At 48.7% G+C, this 18,372-nt stretch overlaps 1 protein-coding gene across 1 annotated transcript; it reads left to right on the top strand.

Moving 5' to 3' along the window:
• Nucleotides 1–7,633: 7,633 nt before the first annotated feature.
• LOC123854689 (CMRF35-like molecule 2) lies at nt 7,634–16,237 on the top strand. Its single transcript, XM_064582172.1, has 3 exons — nt 7,634–10,120; nt 12,450–12,782; nt 16,062–16,237. Exons 1-3 carry the CDS (start codon nt 10,081–10,083, stop codon nt 16,103–16,105), a joined length of 417 nt encoding a protein of 138 aa, XP_064438242.1. The 5' UTR covers nt 7,634–10,080; the 3' UTR covers nt 16,106–16,237.
• The last annotated feature ends 2,135 nt before the right edge of the window (nt 16,238–18,372 follow it).

Genomic DNA, 18,372 nt, shown 5'->3' with positions numbered 1-18,372 from the left:
TGAAGCATGGAGCCCAGTGCTCCCCACATAGTGAGCCATTCTCCCTTCTGCTCTCTCTTCTGTCTCTCTGCGCCTCTGGGGAACAAATGATCAGAACCAGCGTGGGGGACTGATAAAGGTCCTCGATGGTCACATGATGGTCGTGTGCTGGGTTCAGGGTCCGAAGGTGGGGGACAGAGCCTCTTTCATAGATCTCCTGCAGCCACTTTCTCTTGACCCCATTTCCTCACCCAGGTCCTTCCTGCTCTCTGCCAGCTTCCTATTCCTGGTCTTCCTGAAAGCCATCCTCTTCCTGACCTTCAGCTATGCTGCCATTTGGTTGGCCTGGCTTCGGCATCATCTCTGAGGGTGATGGTCTGTCTAGCCCAGTGAAACTGCAGCTCCTACCCCAGAAGCTCCCTGTCTGGTGACACAGCTCCTGGCCTCTCTGCTCCAAACTCAGCCCGGACCCCTCCCTGGGCTGTGAAGCTGGAAATCAGTCAGCTTCACCAGAGACTTTTGTGCCTGGGCATTGAGTCATCTTTGCTGGATCCTTTCCTGGGCTGGCCTGGTAGCAGACACCAGGACACGGTGCAAGGACATGGGCTCTGGACTGAGATGTGGCTCTCCTGTGACCCAGGAGAGGTTATTCGGTGGCTCTCATCATCTGTTTCTTGGATTTGTATATAACTGAGATAATACGTGGAGGACATTGACCACATAGGAGGAGCTTCCACATGGAATTGCCATGGCAACTGCTGGTTTGGTCCAGGGCACAAGGAGGAGGATGGGCTGGTAAGGGACCTGGGAGGACTGAGCCAGACCTCATGGGACTCCTCCTTGACTCTGGGCACAATAAGGGGAGGTGGTTAGCCCCCAGAGACCCCACCCACTTCTGTCTGTGCCAACGTGCATTTGGCAGTGGGTGAAGGGGATGAAGAATGGGGGTCTTGCTTTAAAGTAGAGCCGAGAGCACCACCCCTATGTGCAGGAGGTGCTGGGAAGAGAGTTTTCTTGTGACAAGTGGCAAACAGAGCTGCTAGAGGGCCAGTGAGTGGCCAGGCATGAGGGGGCCTGACCCAGCTCCAGACTGAACCCCTCCTCCTCCTTCTCTCTCTCTGTCCCTCTGTCCTGCATCCTCAGTGGCCTCTGTCCTGGGGAGGAATTCCTTTCTCCTTCCTTAAGGCTCAGCCCTTATGCCCTGGGTAGAGAAATCACATCTTATCTGCTACTCTTTTTGACACCCCCCTCCCCTGGATTTGTGTGATCTTCAGAAAGATCCCACATGCCTTGTATGCCTTCATCCAAGGTGTTGCTAAAAATACTGAACAGGTGAGCCTCCAGGTAGAGCCTTTGGGCATCTTATTGCAGACCACCTACTAGGTGACTTGGCCTCTTTCCTACAGGATGAGGAATGTGGCAGGCACCCCAACACTGCCCCTATAAACAAGTGTGACAACAGGCTGTTAGTTGGTTAGTGCATCACTTCTAGTTGAAGAAATATATTCTCACACCTTTTCATGAATTAATTAGCAAGAGCCTCTTGACTCCTAGCACCCTAACTAAATGGCTTTTTTTTGTACTGAGGGGCTTACAAAGGGGCTCAGTCAGAGCAGAGGGGAAATGAGTGTGGGCTGGACCCACTCCCTTCTAATGAATAGAATATGGCAAAGTAACAGGATGCCAGTCTGCCAATAGGTTACAAAAAGACTCTGGTTTCTGTCTTGCTGGCTTTCAATTGTTTGCTGTGATGAAAGCCAGATGCCATGTTGTGAGATGTTGGAGAGGTCCATGTGGCAAGGAACTGAAGGGGCTTCTGACCAATAGCCAGAACAGCTCTGAGTTCCATGGTCTGTGAGCAACTGAACCCTGCCAACAACCACATGAACAAACTTAGAAACCGACACATCCTCAGTTGAGTCTTCAGATGAGAGTGCAGTCCCAGCCAACACTGACTGCAGCCTTGTGAGAAACCTATAGACAAAGCCATGCACAATTCCTGTGAGATAGTATATGTTATTGTTTTAAGCTAAGTTTGGGGGTCATTTGTTGTGCAGCAATAGGTAACTATGATCCCATGAGCTGAGAGTAGGACCAGGAATGAAGGTTTATCTCTACCTCCTCAGGATCTAGCACAATGTTGACACACAGAAAGTGCATAGGAATGTGATGGGAAGTCACTGGTGAATCCAGGAGTTATCCCATTGGTGCAGGAGGCAGAGATGGGTAGGGAATGCACCTGCTCCATTTGAGGAGTGTGTGAAGAAAGGTTTAATGCAGTATGTTTCTTTCATTTAGTTCTTTTTTTTTTTTTTTTGAAAGATTTAAAAAAAAAATTTATTTGTTAGAGAGAGAGAGCGCGCAAGCAGGAAAAGCGGCAGGCAGAGGGAGAAGCGGTCTCCCTGATGAGCAAGGAACCTGATGCAGGACTCAATCTCAGAACCCTGGGATCATGACCTGAGCCGAAGGCAGATGCTTACCCAACTGAGCCACCCAGGCATCCCTTTCATTTAGTTCTTATTTGTCTCCGGGAATGCCCAGAGCCATGACAGTGACTCTTGGCCAGTTTGAAGACTAAATATCTGGAATGTTCACATAGTCACTGATAAGTGAGGTTTTTCTTTACACCCGAGGCAGTGGGTCAGGATGGAGAAGGTGGTCAGCATTGTTCTGTGTCAGCAGGAAGATTCATGATATGCACCTGGGTGGAGACATCTCACACATGTCTCTCGTTTGCAGCCAGAGAGAAATGCATGTTCCCATGGCACTTGTAGAGAGGGGTGACTTAGATACCTGCACCCCATCTCTAGTGTTTGCCCATGGATACCCTTCCTGCTACTCCTGCACTGTATCCTTCACTGTAATAAACCTTAGCCATGACTATAACTTGTCAAGTTGTATGAGTCCTTCCAGTGAATCACCAAACTAGTGGGAGATCAAGGGACCCTTGGAGCAGAGTGAAATGATATTTAGGGTGTAAAAGAGGAGCTTGTTATAAGAGAAAGGGAAGGGCTTTCTTCATCCCTCCCTAAGCTCCATTATTTGGCAGAATAGTGGCCCCCAAAAAGATGTCCACATTATAATCCCCAGAACCTGTGACTATTTTACCTTGAACAGCAAAAAGAACTTAACAGAAGTGATTAAGTTAAAGATCCTGAGATGGAGAGATTATCCTGGATCATCCAGTGGGCCCAATGTTATCGTAAGAGTCCTATAAAATGGAAGCTGGAAGGTCAGAGTCAGAGAAACAGATGTGCTGATGGAAGCCAAGGGTGGAGTGGTGTGGGGCCACATGCAGGTGGAACAAGGCAAGGAGGTGGATTCTGCCCTGGAGCTTCCAGAAGTTATGAAGCCCTGCTGACACCTTGACTTTGGCCCAGGGAAACCAATTTTAGATTTCCAACCTCTAGAACTGTAAGACTGGAGTATGTCTCCTCTGTGTGACACTAAAAAGAGCATCCAGGTTGAAGAAGCTTTGAACTGAGCAGGATGTAAATCTTGGTCACAGCTGGATCAGAAACTGTCCCCCAAGAGGACCTGCGCTGTGACCACAGTGGGCAGGCACTTTCCGCAGGGCAGGGTTGGAGCTGTGGATCTCGGCTTGGGGCCGAGAGCCAAGGACAGCCTAGGATCCAGCCAGGTGGGCCCTGCTGTGGCTGGGCGGGCCCTTGGCAGGTGAGGGGACAAGGTGCCATCAAGCTCCCCCTGTGGCTCTGGTTTTGGGTCACTCTCTTTTTCAGCAGGTTCTTCCCCTTTCCCAATAACTTTGCAACTTAAAATGAAGAAGCAGCAGAGGAAGGAAACAGATAACAAAATATGGACAGGAAGTGACAGTATCGAGGGCTGGAACTCCTCGGCCAGACATCAGAAGATAAGGATCTGGATGTTCTGGGGCTGGGGAGACAGGTTGTAGGTCGGCCCCTTCTCTGCCTCTGGGTGAGTGGGTCTGGGACTTGTCACTTACTGAATCTTCCCTGGGTTGGGGGAAGAGATGGAGAAAAGAATGAAGCAAGTTCAGGAGAGGTAACACACAGGTCCCATGAAACCACTACCACCTACCCAGATGGGTGGGAGGATATGGAGACTACAGCTGTTCACTGCCAGGCACAGAGGCGGGGGACATTTGGCCAGCCCACTGGTGTGTGTCTGTGTGTGTGGAATCAGTTGCTAACATCAGGCCAGGGTCTGTGCCTAGCACTTGATGTCAGTGATCTCATTCATTCCTCACAGCAGTCGTCAGGAGGTGGATGCCACCATTCTAATGAAGGAACTGGGAACTAGAGAGGCGCCAGCCAGGGAGAGGTGCACTCTCCAAAGGAGTGGGAGGCCAGCGGTTAAGGGGACAGCAGCCAAGCTTCCCATGAGGAGCAGAGTGAGGACAAGCCAGAGGCCTGCTGTTAGGGTGTGCAGGGCCTCAGAGGAGAAGACCCCCATTCCCAAGAGGCCCAGTGAAGCGAAGCTGTACAACCCGTCATGGGGTCGGGGACGGTGACTGGGGCAGCAGAACTGGGAGTGGTCGGGACAATGAGCCACTGTAGGCAGAATTAGCGATGGCTTGGGTGTGCAGCCACTGGGCGCCCAGAATCCACCGTGGCGCGGGTGCAGGCAGGAAGTGATTGTTGATAATGCACCAGAAGGTCCTGGCGGGTGGCCCTGGTTTTTGCCCTTGAGGAGCCAAACAAGGATCCTGAATTGGTCTTAAGCTGCACTGGACAGTCTAGACAGAGGGATTTCAGTAAGAGTTGAGGAACTATTTTTTTTTTTTTTTAACCTGAATACTGAATAAATCCATGCCAAACTGCCGGCCAGCATCCAAGGGGGAAGTCACAGTGCACAGTTTGTGAAGACTCTGCTCCAATTAGTGAAACAGGTTCTGGCTGTAGACTTTGGCTTCAAGGAATGAGACTTGACAGCCAAGTGTGGCCATTCTGGACAGCAATCTGTCAGGTTTTTCCTGGGACCTGGAAATCCTGCTTTGGGGTGTATACCCCAGGGAGATGTTCTGCAGGCCGCTAGGACTCATGCTAGAGGATGTTCATTGTTCATTGTTCATGGAGGCAGGGAGCTGGGGGCCACGTAGGCGTCCAACACGAGGCACTGACAAGTGGCCTCGAGCACGGGCTATGGAATAGAAGCTGAAGCTGGAAAACAGCAAACTGGACACTCAGTGACACGGATGAGGCTTAAGAACCTGGTGCTGACAAACAATGAATCATGGAACACTTCATCTAAAACTAATGATGTAATGTATGGGGATTAACATAAGAATTAAAAAAAAATAGCAAAAAAAAAAAAAAAAAGAGAACCTGGTGCTGAGTGAAGAAAGTAAAACCAGAATGAGATGGATGGCCCAAAACCATCCAAAAAATGTGGTTTTATTTTATTTTATAAATTTATTTTAATTTTTATTATGTTCAGTTAGCCACTGTATAGTACATCATTAGTTTTTTTTTTTTTTTTAAGATTTTATTTATTTATTTGAGACAGAGAGAATGAGAGGGAGGAGGGTCAGAGGGAGAAGCAGACTCCCCGCCGAGAAGGGAGCCCGATGCGGGACTCGATCCCGGGACTCCAGGATCATGACCCGAGCCGAAGGCAGTTGCCCAACCAACTGAGCCACCCAGGCGCCCAGTTTTTTTTTTTTTAAGATTTTATTTATTTATTTAACAGAGAGAGAGTCAGCAAGAGAGGAAATACAAGAAGGGAGAGTGGGAGAGGGAGAAGGAGGCCTCCTGCTGAGCAGGGAGCCCCATGTGAGGCTCAATCCCAGGACCCCGGGATCATGACCTGAGCCGAAGGCAGACACTTAACGACTGAGCCACCCAGGTGCCTCTGAAACCCTGAATTTGTTTCCCGGGGTCCATAGTCTCTCATGGTTTGTCTCTCTCTCTGATTTCTCCCCCTTCAGATTTCCCTCCCTTCCCCTATGGTCCTCCATGCTGTTACTTATGTTCCACATATGAGTGAAACCATATGATATTTGTCTTTCTCTGCTTGACTTACTTCACTTAGCATAATCCCCTCCAGTTCCATCCATGTCGATGCAAATGGTGGGTATTCATCCTTCCTGAGGGCTGAATAATATACCATTGTGTATAGGAACCACATCTTCTTTATCCATTCATCTGTTGAAAGACATCTCGGCTAAACATATGCATACAAAGCAAGCAGGTGTACCTTATAATCACAGGGAGGCAAGGATGTCCACTGAAGGATTGTCTTTGAGGTGTGTGAACAGGGGATGGAACTGAAAGCACCAAATAAAGAAATGGCAAGTTTTGTCGGGGGGGCGGGGAGGGGTGGTTTCCTGGACCAATGAACTCAATGGAAAGGACCTGAGGGAACCTCCAAAGACAAAACAAAACAGAGCAAAACTGAAGACAGAAAACCCAAGAAAGCATGTTGGGGCAGGGTTAGGAAAGAATGACCTTAACACAGGTGTGGTGGTGGCTGAGGCAGGGGTCAAGTCTGCCAGCGCCGGGGTTGGAAGGGAAGGCTTTATCTGTATCTTGAAGGAAGCTGAGAGGGTACAGGTGCCCGGACAGGTGGATGGGAGGTTGGGTGGGCATCGAGAGATCACCGTGTGCACCATCTTGCTGGCCCAAGGGAGCACCTGCTGTCTGGGCATTGGAAGTCGTTTGCAATGGCTGGGGCACAGAGTGTGAGCTGTGGAGGACTGGGAGAGGCTGGAAGCCAGCCAGGAGCCGGGTCTGGTATATCACACCAGGGTCTGGACTTGACTCTAGCCAAAGGGGAGATGGCGAAAGTTTGAAAGCAGGGAAGCCACTGAATCAGATTTCAAAGCTTCCTCCTTTTCTTTCAAAAGCACCAGCAACGTCTGCATTATTCACACACTGACATCCAGATTTGACACCCATTCAAGGACATCACACCACCACTCCAGATGCTCTTTTTCTACAGTAGTTGCTTATTAGTGCTTGCATGGGGTCCTTTCTGGAGTTGGACAGGCCCCCAGAAAAATTCTCTCCTCAATCATTGAGGTTTTGACTCACATTATTCTTCGTCTCCATTGTTTTATGCAGAGTCCACCTATTTTTTCAGTTTTCAAAATGCATTTGTCATTTAATTATTTTATTTCCTAGAACTCTATCATGAGCGCCTCTCAAGAGCTGTGCGGATTTTTTTTTTTTTTAAATAAAGGAAATGTTAGTAGAAGCAATTATGGGCGAGCTCATGCTTATTACTGCTTCATCCTTCCTTTGCTCAGCATTGCCTGTATGGGCAGGTGTCTAATATTTTTTTCTTCTAATTTTGGAGCTGAGCTTTCTGACTTTTCTCCTACATATGGGTCGCTCATTTCTGAGAGTGGGGGAGAGGTTCAGACACCTGTCTCTGGGAGGCAGCTCTCTTGTGTGGCGCCCTCTCCCCTACCCCGGTCCCTTCACTACCCACTGCTGATGTTCTGAAAAGCCTGGTCTTCCCGGGGCCCATGTGCTGTGCTCTGGTTGAAGAATAAATACACAGAATGGGGTGGGGGGCAGAGGAGAGCACCATTCTGAGACCCATCTCCCGTCCCTACCTCTCCCTTCCCACCCGCCAGCCAGCCTCCTGCCTCTCTGTGCTCATCTTAAAAAAAAAAAACAACAAAAAGCTTTATTGAGATATAGTTCACATATCATGCAACTCGCCCATTTAAAGTGTGCAATTCAGTGGCTTTTGGTGTACTCACAGATATGGGTGGCCATCACCACACGCGATCTTAGAGCATCTTCATCATCTTCAAGAGGAAACCCCATACTTTCTAGCTATCATCTCTTCCTGCATCTCCCCAAGTCCTAAGCAACCACTACACGACTCTGTATCTATAGATTTCCTTATTCTGGACTTTGTAATGAATGGAATCACATACTATGAGGTCTTCAGTGACTGGCTTCCTTCACTTTGCATAACATTTTCGGGTTCACCTTGTAGCAGGTCTCATCCCTTTTAATGGCTGAATAATATTTTGTTGGAAGGTTAGATCACATTTTGTTTATCTATTCATCTGTTGATGGACATTTGGGTTGTTTCTACCTTTTAGATATTCTGAATAATGTTACTAGAAACCTTTGTGTACCAGTTTAGCATGGACATATGTTTTCATTTCTCTTGGGTGTACACCTACGAGTGAAATCACCGGGTCATATGGTAACTCTATGTGGAATCCTTTGAGGAATTTGTAGACTGTTTTCCAAAGTGGTTGCACCATTTTTCTTTCCCATGAATGGATATATGGGTGTTCTGAACTTTTTTAAAGATTTATTTATTTATTTATTCTACAGAGAGAGACAAAGTGAGAGGAGGAACACAAGCAGGGGAAGTGGGAGAGGGAGAAGCAGACTTCCCGCCAAGCAGGGAGCCGAATATGGGGCTCGATCCCAGGACACCCCTGGGATCATGACCCGAGCTGAAGGCAGACACTTAACGACTGAGCCACCCAGGCGCCCCTGGGTGTTCTGACTTCTTGACATCCTTGCTAAGACTTACTATCCGACTTTTTGATGGTAGCCATCCTAGTGGGTGTAAAGTAGTGTCTCACCATGGTCTTGATTTGCATTCCTTGATGGCTGCATTTCCCTAATAATGTCTGTGCTCATCTTTGGACTGCCCCAGCTTCTATCTCCTCTCTAGTGTGGTGGAGCAGACAGTGATAAGATGAGCCTTGTCTCCTAGGAGCTAAGCCTCTTCGCCCAAATGTATGTGTTCCAGGTGCTTCTGACAGTTGCTGATGGGGGTGTGCAGGCCAGAGCCCTATGGGCCTCCTGCTGTCCCCAAGCAAAATGGCTCTGGGCATTGGGTTGACACCAGACAGTGGTTCCCATGTTGTATAAACCATGCTGTGGATTGTGCAACCTGTGGCCTCTGGCATTGGTAAGATATTGGGGCGATGGAGGTGGGAAAGAGGCTGTTGCTTCCTTTGGGGAGGTGATCTCCTGACTTCTTAGCTGCTAAGCTCTTTGTCAGTTTCCTACTTCCTCTACTGGCTTTCCCCCCAAATCCTTAGGGCTAACAAACTTGCCTGGGATATGTGGACTTGATTTGATGATCTCTGGTTTCAGGACATCTCTGTGCCTCTGTCTTCTTATCTATAAAATGGGGATAATGCTACCTGCCTTACAGCTTTGTTGTGAACTTAAATAATTTGGGCAAAGCTGATACCTGTGTCTTTGAGAAGAATATGTTTCTGATGTGTAAGTTAAATTGGAGGGAATGTATAGCTGGTTGACAGACCAGATGAGAAGCTAGTCCTGGTCCAGGACTATTCTGAGGATAGTTAACATTTACTGAGCTGTTACTATGTTCCAGGCACTGTGCCAAGGGCTTTACGTTTGTTCACCTCTTTATTTCCTATGAGGTAAGAATGGTTACTATTACTCTATTTTACAGATGAAGAAGTTGTGGATAAGAGTGATTTAGCAACATGCCCAGGGGCACATGGTTAGTACATGATGGAGATGGGATTTGAATCTGCATGACTCCAGAATCTATGCCCTTCACCAACACCCTTATATTGAATTAGATTAATAGCATACAAGCAGGTAGAGCTTCCCCACAGGAAGTCAGAAAGTTGGGTCCAGAGCCCAGAAGAGAGACTAGGTTAGAGGAAGAGGTATGAGGTCAACCACATGGAGGTAATCGTTGAGTTATGGGGAGTCCTCACCCCAGATATTTAAGTGGGGTGTTTTATGACCCAAAAGTATGCAGCCAGAGAGAAGGGTCAGCTGGTTAGGTCAAGCAAGCAGCCTCGGACAGGAAGAAAAATGAGAGATGGGGACAAAGGCTGTCCTCTGTTGGAGGTTTTATATTTTGGGACTGACTTTCATGAAGCCTTGGCGCATGATCCAAACATTATATTGCCATTAAGTGAAGAAAAGATCAGCAGATTTCTCTTGTTGTTCTTAGGCCATTCTCTGAAGTATCTCTTGCCACTCTTCCCCTTTTCCTAAGTAGGGCTTCAAAATAGGAAGTGGCTAGGAGATGAAAAAGGAAGTAGGTGAGAGACAGAAACACAAAGGAAACTGGAGCAAGTAGCAAGTGGACACCACAGGCTCTGTCACAAGCACCTGGATTTGCTGGGGCACCAGACAGAGAGACAGGACCATGTGGCTGCCCCCATTTCTGCTCCTTCTCTGCCTCTCAGGTGAGTGGGGCTGGGGCTTTGGGCACTTGGTATTGGAATAGTGGGTAGAAGGTCTGTCCTGGGTTCAAGCCAGAGAAGTCTCAGCAGAAACAGGAAGGACACATCCATTCATCCATCTGTATATCCTTCTATCCACTCAAACATTCATCTACAGCTCCTACATATACCTAATGAGCACCAGCTGTGTGCCAGGAGAGCAACTTCTGCACTCAGAGACTCATGGTTGAACGAGGGAGTCAAGTCACTGTGATACAGTGTAGAACTTTCTGTAGAAGAGATTTATTCATGTGGTGTGGAGGTGCACCACAAGGGCCCCAAACACTTCTCGACCCAATACAAGTCCTCACCGAGGCTTCACTGGACTTTGGTCTTGATGGATGAATGAGTTGGCTGAGTGGAAAGTGGGAATAGCTTATGCAACAGTGTGGATCTCTTTAAAGATCATGGAAAGTTCAGGAATTAGCAATAGTTCTGTTTTGTCAGAGCTTAGTTTAAAGGGGTTGGAAAGGTTTCTTAGAAGGAATTAAAGAAGGGTCTAAAAAGGCATCCTCAGCATCCACCTTAAACCCCTGCTAGAACAACGTGTGGTGTAGTCAGATAAAAAGAATTGTCCATTGAAGGTTGGAGTTTCGGAAGAGAAGGTCTTAAAAAAAAAAAAAGACATTCAACATGCATGAGAGCCCATTCTCTGTGGGAAGTAAGTTCAGGGTAAAAATTAGAGGGTATTCTTCATGTTTGTAGAATAATTTTTATGTTGGGTGAGACATAGAACGTGCCCAGCATAATGATGGACTGTTCCAGAATAGTGGGTGGAAAGGCAGAGGTTTAAAGAAAGAAGACCAATTGGGTGACACTGGTCAAAATGTAATTTTCTTCTCAGTAACACAAGAGAGTGGATGGGATGATCTTCAAGTTCCCCCAGGGCCCTCATAACTGAGATCTTAGACTCAGAAAGACATTTAAAAGAGATGTGTCTCATTACACATGGGAGGTGCTCAAAATGTCTTAAATGAGGATGACGATGATAATGGATATTTTCTTTTTTTTGATAATGGACTTTTTCCTGAATCATCATAATTTAGGAAATGGGCACCCAAAGCAGTAGTGGCTAGAGCTGGCTTGCACCCGCTCACAAGAGCTGATTATGGTCTTATTTTCTCAACCCTACACCCAGTGATGGCATGTTGTTAGCCTGAAATTAGTCATAGTGAGAGTATTTACACCACAGAAACCAGGAAACACTACGAACCATGGCTTCTCCTTGCACCTCGCCTCGCTCCCTGCCCAGAGCTGGTTTACCAGCATATCACTGCTTCTTCACATCTGCTTGCTTAACTCTGAAAAAATTGCCTAAATGCCCTAGCTTGGGTGCAGTTAAACTGGAGATGGAAACTTCTTCCTACCCCTTCACATGGACTGGCTGATCTCTCCAACCCCACAGGTTCACCTTTCTATCCATTTACAGCTAGAGTTCCTCCTGGGTCCAGATGAAAGCTTTGGAGTCACTTGTAAAGACTGAAATTTTGGTTCTTCTTTTTTTTTTTTCCATCCCAGCTTCTGGCTTAGCTCCTTCCTCTCTGTTCCAGCATTCTCCCACCCACCATACCCATTGGGATTACAAACACCATTTGGAAAAATGTGACCACTTTACATTTATGGAGAGTTGTATGGCTAGAAGGGAAGGGGGAAAGGTGGTGAAGAAAGATGGTAAGACCCTGGGGATGGTGACGGGGTTGGGGGTAGTCATTTCGTGCCCCAAACCTGTGTCAGGGAGCCTGTGAGGGTCTCCTTGGGACCCAGCCCTTCCTAACAGTGTGTTATTCCTCCCTCGAGAGTAGTCTGGATGAGGGCCAGGGGTTTACTTTTCCTCTCTTGAGAACACGTAGAGAGTGGAGTAAACAAGAAGTTGTGCTCCTACAGAAAAAGTCTGAGTTGCAGAAAACCTTCGTGCAGAGCCTCACGCGAAAGTGAAGTGTTTTTATACGTCACTGAATCTCATGCCTGCAAAGGCTAAAGACAGGGCAGGACAGCTAGCTCACTCTGCTCTTTCTCTAGTTTTGTTCTGATTCTCCCTGTCCCCAAGGGGCAGGATCTTTGTGTGGTTACTCAGTGTTTCTGGGCTCACAGGGCACAGGTCTCTACCTTTCTTGCTGGCCATAGTCTCCAGACCCTCTGGCTTAGGTTCTAAGCTCAGATGTCCCTCCAGGCCCCCATCCCTGAGCCTGGAACCGTCCACACCTCCCTGGCAACTTTCCCCTTGGGCTTCAGGCAGACAGCTGCTGTAGGGGCTATTGAGATGGAGTCCTGGGATGTGGCTTGTGTTTTCCAGGCTCTTTGTCCCTGACGGGCCCCAGCTCTGTGACAGGCACTTTGGGTGGCTCTCTGAGTGTGCCATGTCAGTACGAGGAGGGATACCAGAGGCATAACAAATACTGGTGCCGAGGAGAGTTCGGCATAACATGTGAGAAGATTGTGGAGACCAAGGGAGAAGAGAAAGAAGAGAGGAATGGGCGTGTGTCTATCAGAGACCATGCTGATAACTTCACCTTTATAGTGACCATGGAGAACCTTACTACAGACGATGCTGGATCCTACTGGTGTAGAATTCAGAGAACATGGTTACCTGACCCTTTAGTCCAGGTTAATGTGTCTGTTTCTGCAGGTAAGAAATTCTCTCACTCCGGCAGCGAAGCTGATGGGTCTTGTCTCTGGGTCTTGTCTAGTCCTCCATCCCAGTGGTGTTGGGAAGAGCCTATGATGAGGGCAGGGTGAGAGGCGGCTGACTTCTCAGCCTTGGCATGGATGGGGGTGTGTAGCTGAAGGTACCCTCACTCTCACAGGACCTGGGCCTCACTCCATTGCCTGGGAGGCCCCTCCATGCTGGACCAAAACTATTTCCACCATGCCCTTTGGAAACCTGTACCAAAGAAAATAAACTCTTCATACATACATCTTCAGCTTACTCACAGAATATTCTCTCTACTATACTGTCCTGAAATTGGCCTCACTCCTTTCATTTCAAGAAATAGTCTTCTTGAGTGGAAGCTGCTCTTTCTTCTACCCCCATGTGCTATAGGGTGGTGAAGCTATGTCCAAATTCTCCCAGCTCCCATCACAACTTCCAACCTATTATTGTCCCACCTGCTTCCTTTAACATTTGTGTCACATGGCCACATGCATCCCCTTCTTCTCATTGACATGGCCTTCCATTGCCTTCCTATGGAATCTCCGACATCCCTAATCCCTGTCATCATCTTGGGAGTTTTTAATGAGTAACTTGTCTCAGCTTCCAGGACCTTCTCAACTGCAGTGGCCTGCATTTCCACTCTCCAGAATCCCACTCCATGGCAACATTGCACATCTTGCTGTCACCCCAAACTGGTCCATGTCCAGAACCCTACCCTCAGGCATTGTACTTTCAGACAATTTTCTGTGCATCAGCCTTACCACACCCTCACCCCTGCTAGCCCTATTCTCGATCTCACATATGCCTCCAGTCCTTGGATCTCTCTCTCCATTCTCTCCCCATTTATCACCTACTCCTCCCCTGCCCTGATCTCACTTCCTTCCTAAGCCAGGCCCAACTCTCATGGAAGACTACGTTTTCTTCACTTACCATGCACCATTTCCCTACCCACCTCTCAAAACCCTCATCCCTGGATCCATCTTAAAATTAGAGTGAGCAACCATTGGGGTTTGTGTAGGACTGAGAAGTTTCTTGGGACGCGGGGCTTTCCATGCTAAAACTGGATAACATCCCAGGCAAGCTAGGGCAAATTGGTATCCTACCTAAAATCTCTCTGCTGCAGTAGTGCTGAAGAAGTCACAGATGGCGCCTATGGGTGTCAATACAAGTTCATGGTTTCTAATATGACTCTACCATTCTTCTACCTTACCAAGGGCACATGGGATATCAGACGTGAACTCTCTCAATTTCTTTTCTTCTCCCCCTACAAACTTCTGCAATGCCTAACTCATTCTTCCCCTTTCCCTTCTAGGTTGAGGGCGGTTTCCCTCCACCTGTTCAAAAACAATCATCTTGAGGCTGGCTCCTCACCCTGGAGCTCCTTGCCTTCCCATCCCCTTGAACCAAATTCCCTCCTTGCTCATCTGTATCTTCCTCCATCAATTATCCACACTCTTTCTTCACCCCAGCCTAGAAAAACGCTGGGCTCTCTCATGTCCTCCCCATGGCCTCCTCTAGGTGTCACCATTCCTCATTTCTCGCCTTTCTTCTTGCCTGGATGGTAGCTGAGGTCTGAGTCCTCTGTGCTCTTGCTGTATCTGATGGAGTTCTGCCCCTGTGCCCACTTTCTATTGATGTGAATCCATCTACGTAGATGCATCTGCCCTGTGTGAGGGCAGGGATGGTGCCACATCCATCAATGTATCCCCAATGGCAAAGACATCAAGGACTGTGGTCAGATGAAACAGAGCCTGTCCTGGGAGCACTGGGAGGGCTAAGCCTCTGGGAGGCTTGCTTTTTTGGGGGGGGAGTCATGAGGTTGGGGCAGAGACACAGGTTACACCAATAGCCTGGACACCTGAGATTTAGCTCCTCCCCAGCAGGGAGTTAAAGTGGCCTTAGTTTCCATCTGAAGGGTGCTGTGAGCCCCCTCCCACAGTCTCTTTCAGGCTTCTGGGCCACAGGTGGAGTCATCTTTTCCAGACTTGCCCCTGTTCCTCTTCCCTCTGGGGCTCCTCCTCAGCTGGAGAAGCCTGTAAGAGACCCCTGCTCTCACCCTAGGCAGAGTCAGACTTGGGATGGAAAGAAAGATCTGGCACTTATTAGAGGTGGCTCATATGGCCAGTTGTGGAAGCTTCTCACTTGGTCCCTGAGGGGCTCACTCCATCCTGGAAGTGACCTGGGACTAGCTTCAGAGCATCTCTCAAGTCCCTTCTGCAAGTGGGCGATCATGTGTAACATTGGGTCCAAATGGGCACTTTAGTGCATGCCTGGGGAGAGAGCAAGCACCTGATATGTGATTTGCCTTCAGCACCAAAAAAAACCACAGAGAGGATCATATGTCAAGCTGTACCTGCTGCCTTTCCAGGGCTGAAAAGCAAGCAGAACCTCAGCACCAAGGAGGTGTTGACCTACTGCTCAGGGTAAGGGCCCACAGCCTAGGGACCACAGAAGAGGGAGTTCGGCAGCCTTATGGGACCTTGTGGTGGGGGCTGGCAACACACCATGACCTTTTTACCTCACTGTTGGGTTTTCTTCTAGTTCTGGTCCTGATTTTTACATTCTCCATGGCTGCATGGGGATTCCACGAAGAAAGTATCACTTGTTTTGGGAATGCTTTCCCCCATGGGGCAGCTGTAGGGGAACAGGAGGCTGGTTCAGGTGGACATGCAGCTCCTCCCATGCCCACCGCTCCCCCTCCCCTTCCCCACCTGGTTCTGGACTCTGGCTTCTGGTTCTGTGGCCCTAACTTGGGCTTACCTACAAAGGTCTTTGCTGTACCAGAGATCCAGGAGCTAGTTGTGGGGTACGGAGAGAGCTGGGCTCGCTCCAGGCTGTTTTCCTCCTCCCAAGATCCCCAGAAAGGGCTGCCGTGTTGTTGTCTGGCCCTGCAGGGCCGAGAATAAGGGTCAGGGCTTTAAAGTGAGAATGGGGATGGCTTTCAAGAAGTCAGTTGATAAGGAGAAATGTGAGAGGAAAGGACAGAGAGGAAGCCTCTGGAAAGCAGGCACTCCTGGGCCCTTCTTCTCTTTGCCCCATCACCTCTCCTTAACAGGATTCCCGGGGGCAGTTCATGGTCAAGGGAGGGGAGGTGATGGGGCCCCAGAGAGGGGCTGCCCAGGCACGTGTCCTTTCCAGGTTTGATCCTGAGTTATGAGGGCTCTAGAGTCAGAGCACAGGGATTGGTTGGGAGACAAGTGTCCTGGGCCTCCCCCTGAGGAGCCAGTCATTTCCTGTCCCTATGTCCCCCCACAGGTCCTTGCTCAGCAGTGTCCACTTCTTGCTCCTGGTCTTCCTGAAGCTTCCCCTGTTCTTGACATTGGTGGGTGCTGTCCTCTGGGTGAACAGGCCTCAGAGGGGCTGTGGAGGAAATAAGCCTAATGAGGATAATCCACAATGGTACACCGTCCCCAGGAATGGCCTGTCCAGGAATGTAGCCCTTCAGACTGGACAAGAAAGACCTTCAGACTCTGGACTCCAGGGCAGGGGGGCAGCAGTGCCTGGATTCTGGACGGACCCAGGTCTTTTTGAGGGTATTGTTCCAGTGTCTTGAGGGAGAATCTTGGGTCTTAGAGGACACTTGCTCTGAGTCCTCAGGTGCAGGAAGGATGAGTCTCCTGGGCTCATGCTCGGGGTCCTCCTTTCTCTGCTGCAGATCCCTTAGCTCCTTGCCCTCATGCCTACCTCCCAAGGGCAAGAATTCTCTGGAAGTTGCTGGAAAGCCTGGCCCTTTATGCTTCTCCTTGCCACAAAAGCTTCTCAGTTCAGTGTTCCCCAGGGCAATAACCACCTCCTTCCTGCAGCCAGGAGGCTCCGTGAGGACTTGTCCGTCACAACCTCCATCCTTGGGCTCACAGGGCTTCAACCTCACTTGTGTCCCTGAGACCAGGGAGTGTATGGCTGGGCTCAGCACCTCTCTGCCTGGGCCGGCCATGACTGAGAAACTTCAGGTTAAAGCTCTGGCGCTGATTGGAACAGTAGTGGGAAGAGTAGTAGGTGCCCCTAACATCACTCCTGGAATTCCCCAACTGGGAGGGCCTCCTATGCACAGAGGTGATGGATGGTCCACTTCAGTAGAAGTCTGGCTGAAGTCACATGTCAACAGCTGGTGCTTTCCACAGGACAAGCAGACATAGTTTTCCAAAGAAGGGCACAGGACACAGAGGTGAAGAAATACTTCCCAATTGGGATGGCGTGATGCCACAGCCACCACGGGGCATACCAGCCCCGGAAAGGACTCCGTTGGTTTCAAATGCTTGTCAGTGGCTCCTCTCTGGAAGTGTGCAGGGCCATACACAGTCTGTCACAAGCACGCGTCCCCGGCTCCACTCAGCTCCTTGTGTCTAGACCAGCCCTCTCGTCTCCACCACGTGAAGCCTTCCCTGAGCTCGTGATGCCAGTTTCCAGAAAACGCTCTGAGCTCCTGAGCGCTGTGTTCGCCGGCTGGGTGGCCACGCTCGGAACCCGAGTCCCGGCATGGCTTCTGCTAGGGCAGGGCCCCTCGTGGCCCCTTGAGGAGAACTGGCACTGGCCCAGGACTCTGCAGACGGAGAAATTCAAGCAAAGAGGCACATATGGACCATATGATAAAACACACACGGGGCGATGTAGGAAACACAATGCTGGGCAAGAGAGAAGCTTATGATGTACTTTATTCTTTCTCAAACTTATTTTTAAGTATTCTAGTTTCTTTACCTTTCCATATAAATTTTAGAGTAAGTTTGTCTACCAAAACAGCCTTGCTGAGATTTTGATAGGAATCGTTTTAAACTTATAGACCATATTGGGATAATCGACATCTTTGCTGTGTGGATAATATGGTACCTCTCACGATTTATTTAAATATTCCTTGGCCTAGGTCACCCAAGTTTTGTAAATTTTAGTATATGGAGGGGCGCCTGGGTGGCTCAGTCGTTGAGCGTCTGCCTTTGGCTCAGGTCATGATCCCAGGGTCCTGGGATTGAGCCCTGCATTGGGCTCCCTGCTCCGCGGGAAGCCTGCTTCTCCCTCTCCCACTCCCCCTGCTTGTGTTCCCTTTCTCGCTGTGTCTCTCTCTGTCAAACAAATAAAATCTTTTAAAAAAAATTTTAGTATATGGATGTTGCACATGTTCTGTTAGATTTATACCAGGCGTTTCTTCTTCTTGTCCAGCAGCTGTGAACGGCACCATGTGTTTCAATTCAGTTTCTACATGCTCGTTGCTAGTATAGAAATAGGACTGTGTGTGTGTATGTGTGTGTACGTGTGTGTGTATTGATCTTTTATCCTGTGACTTGTTAAACTCATTTTTTAGTTCTGGCAGTTGGTTTTTTTTTTTTTTTTTTTGTAGATTCCTTGAGATTTTCTACACAATCATGTCATCTGCACAAAGGGACAATTTTATTTCTTCCTTTCTAATCTGTGTGCTTTAATGGTATCCTGGAAGCCCTAGGAAGCTGCAGGAAGGTCTTAAACACTCTCCATGCAGGACCCGCTGTTTTCTGGCGTTTCTGCTTTTAGAAGAGAAACCAGAAGTGAAATTGCTCATATTTACATGTAGGCAACACACTCCATTTAAAAAATATTG

The sequence above is a fragment of the Mirounga angustirostris genome, unplaced genomic scaffold, assembly GCF_029215605.1.
Source record: "Mirounga angustirostris isolate CCGP_5_RB_7025 unplaced genomic scaffold, mMirAng1.0.hap1 SCAF_17, whole genome shotgun sequence".
Lineage (NCBI taxonomy): Eukaryota > Metazoa > Chordata > Mammalia > Carnivora > Phocidae > Mirounga > Mirounga angustirostris.
This window is presented reverse-complemented; position numbering and strand designations above follow the sequence as displayed.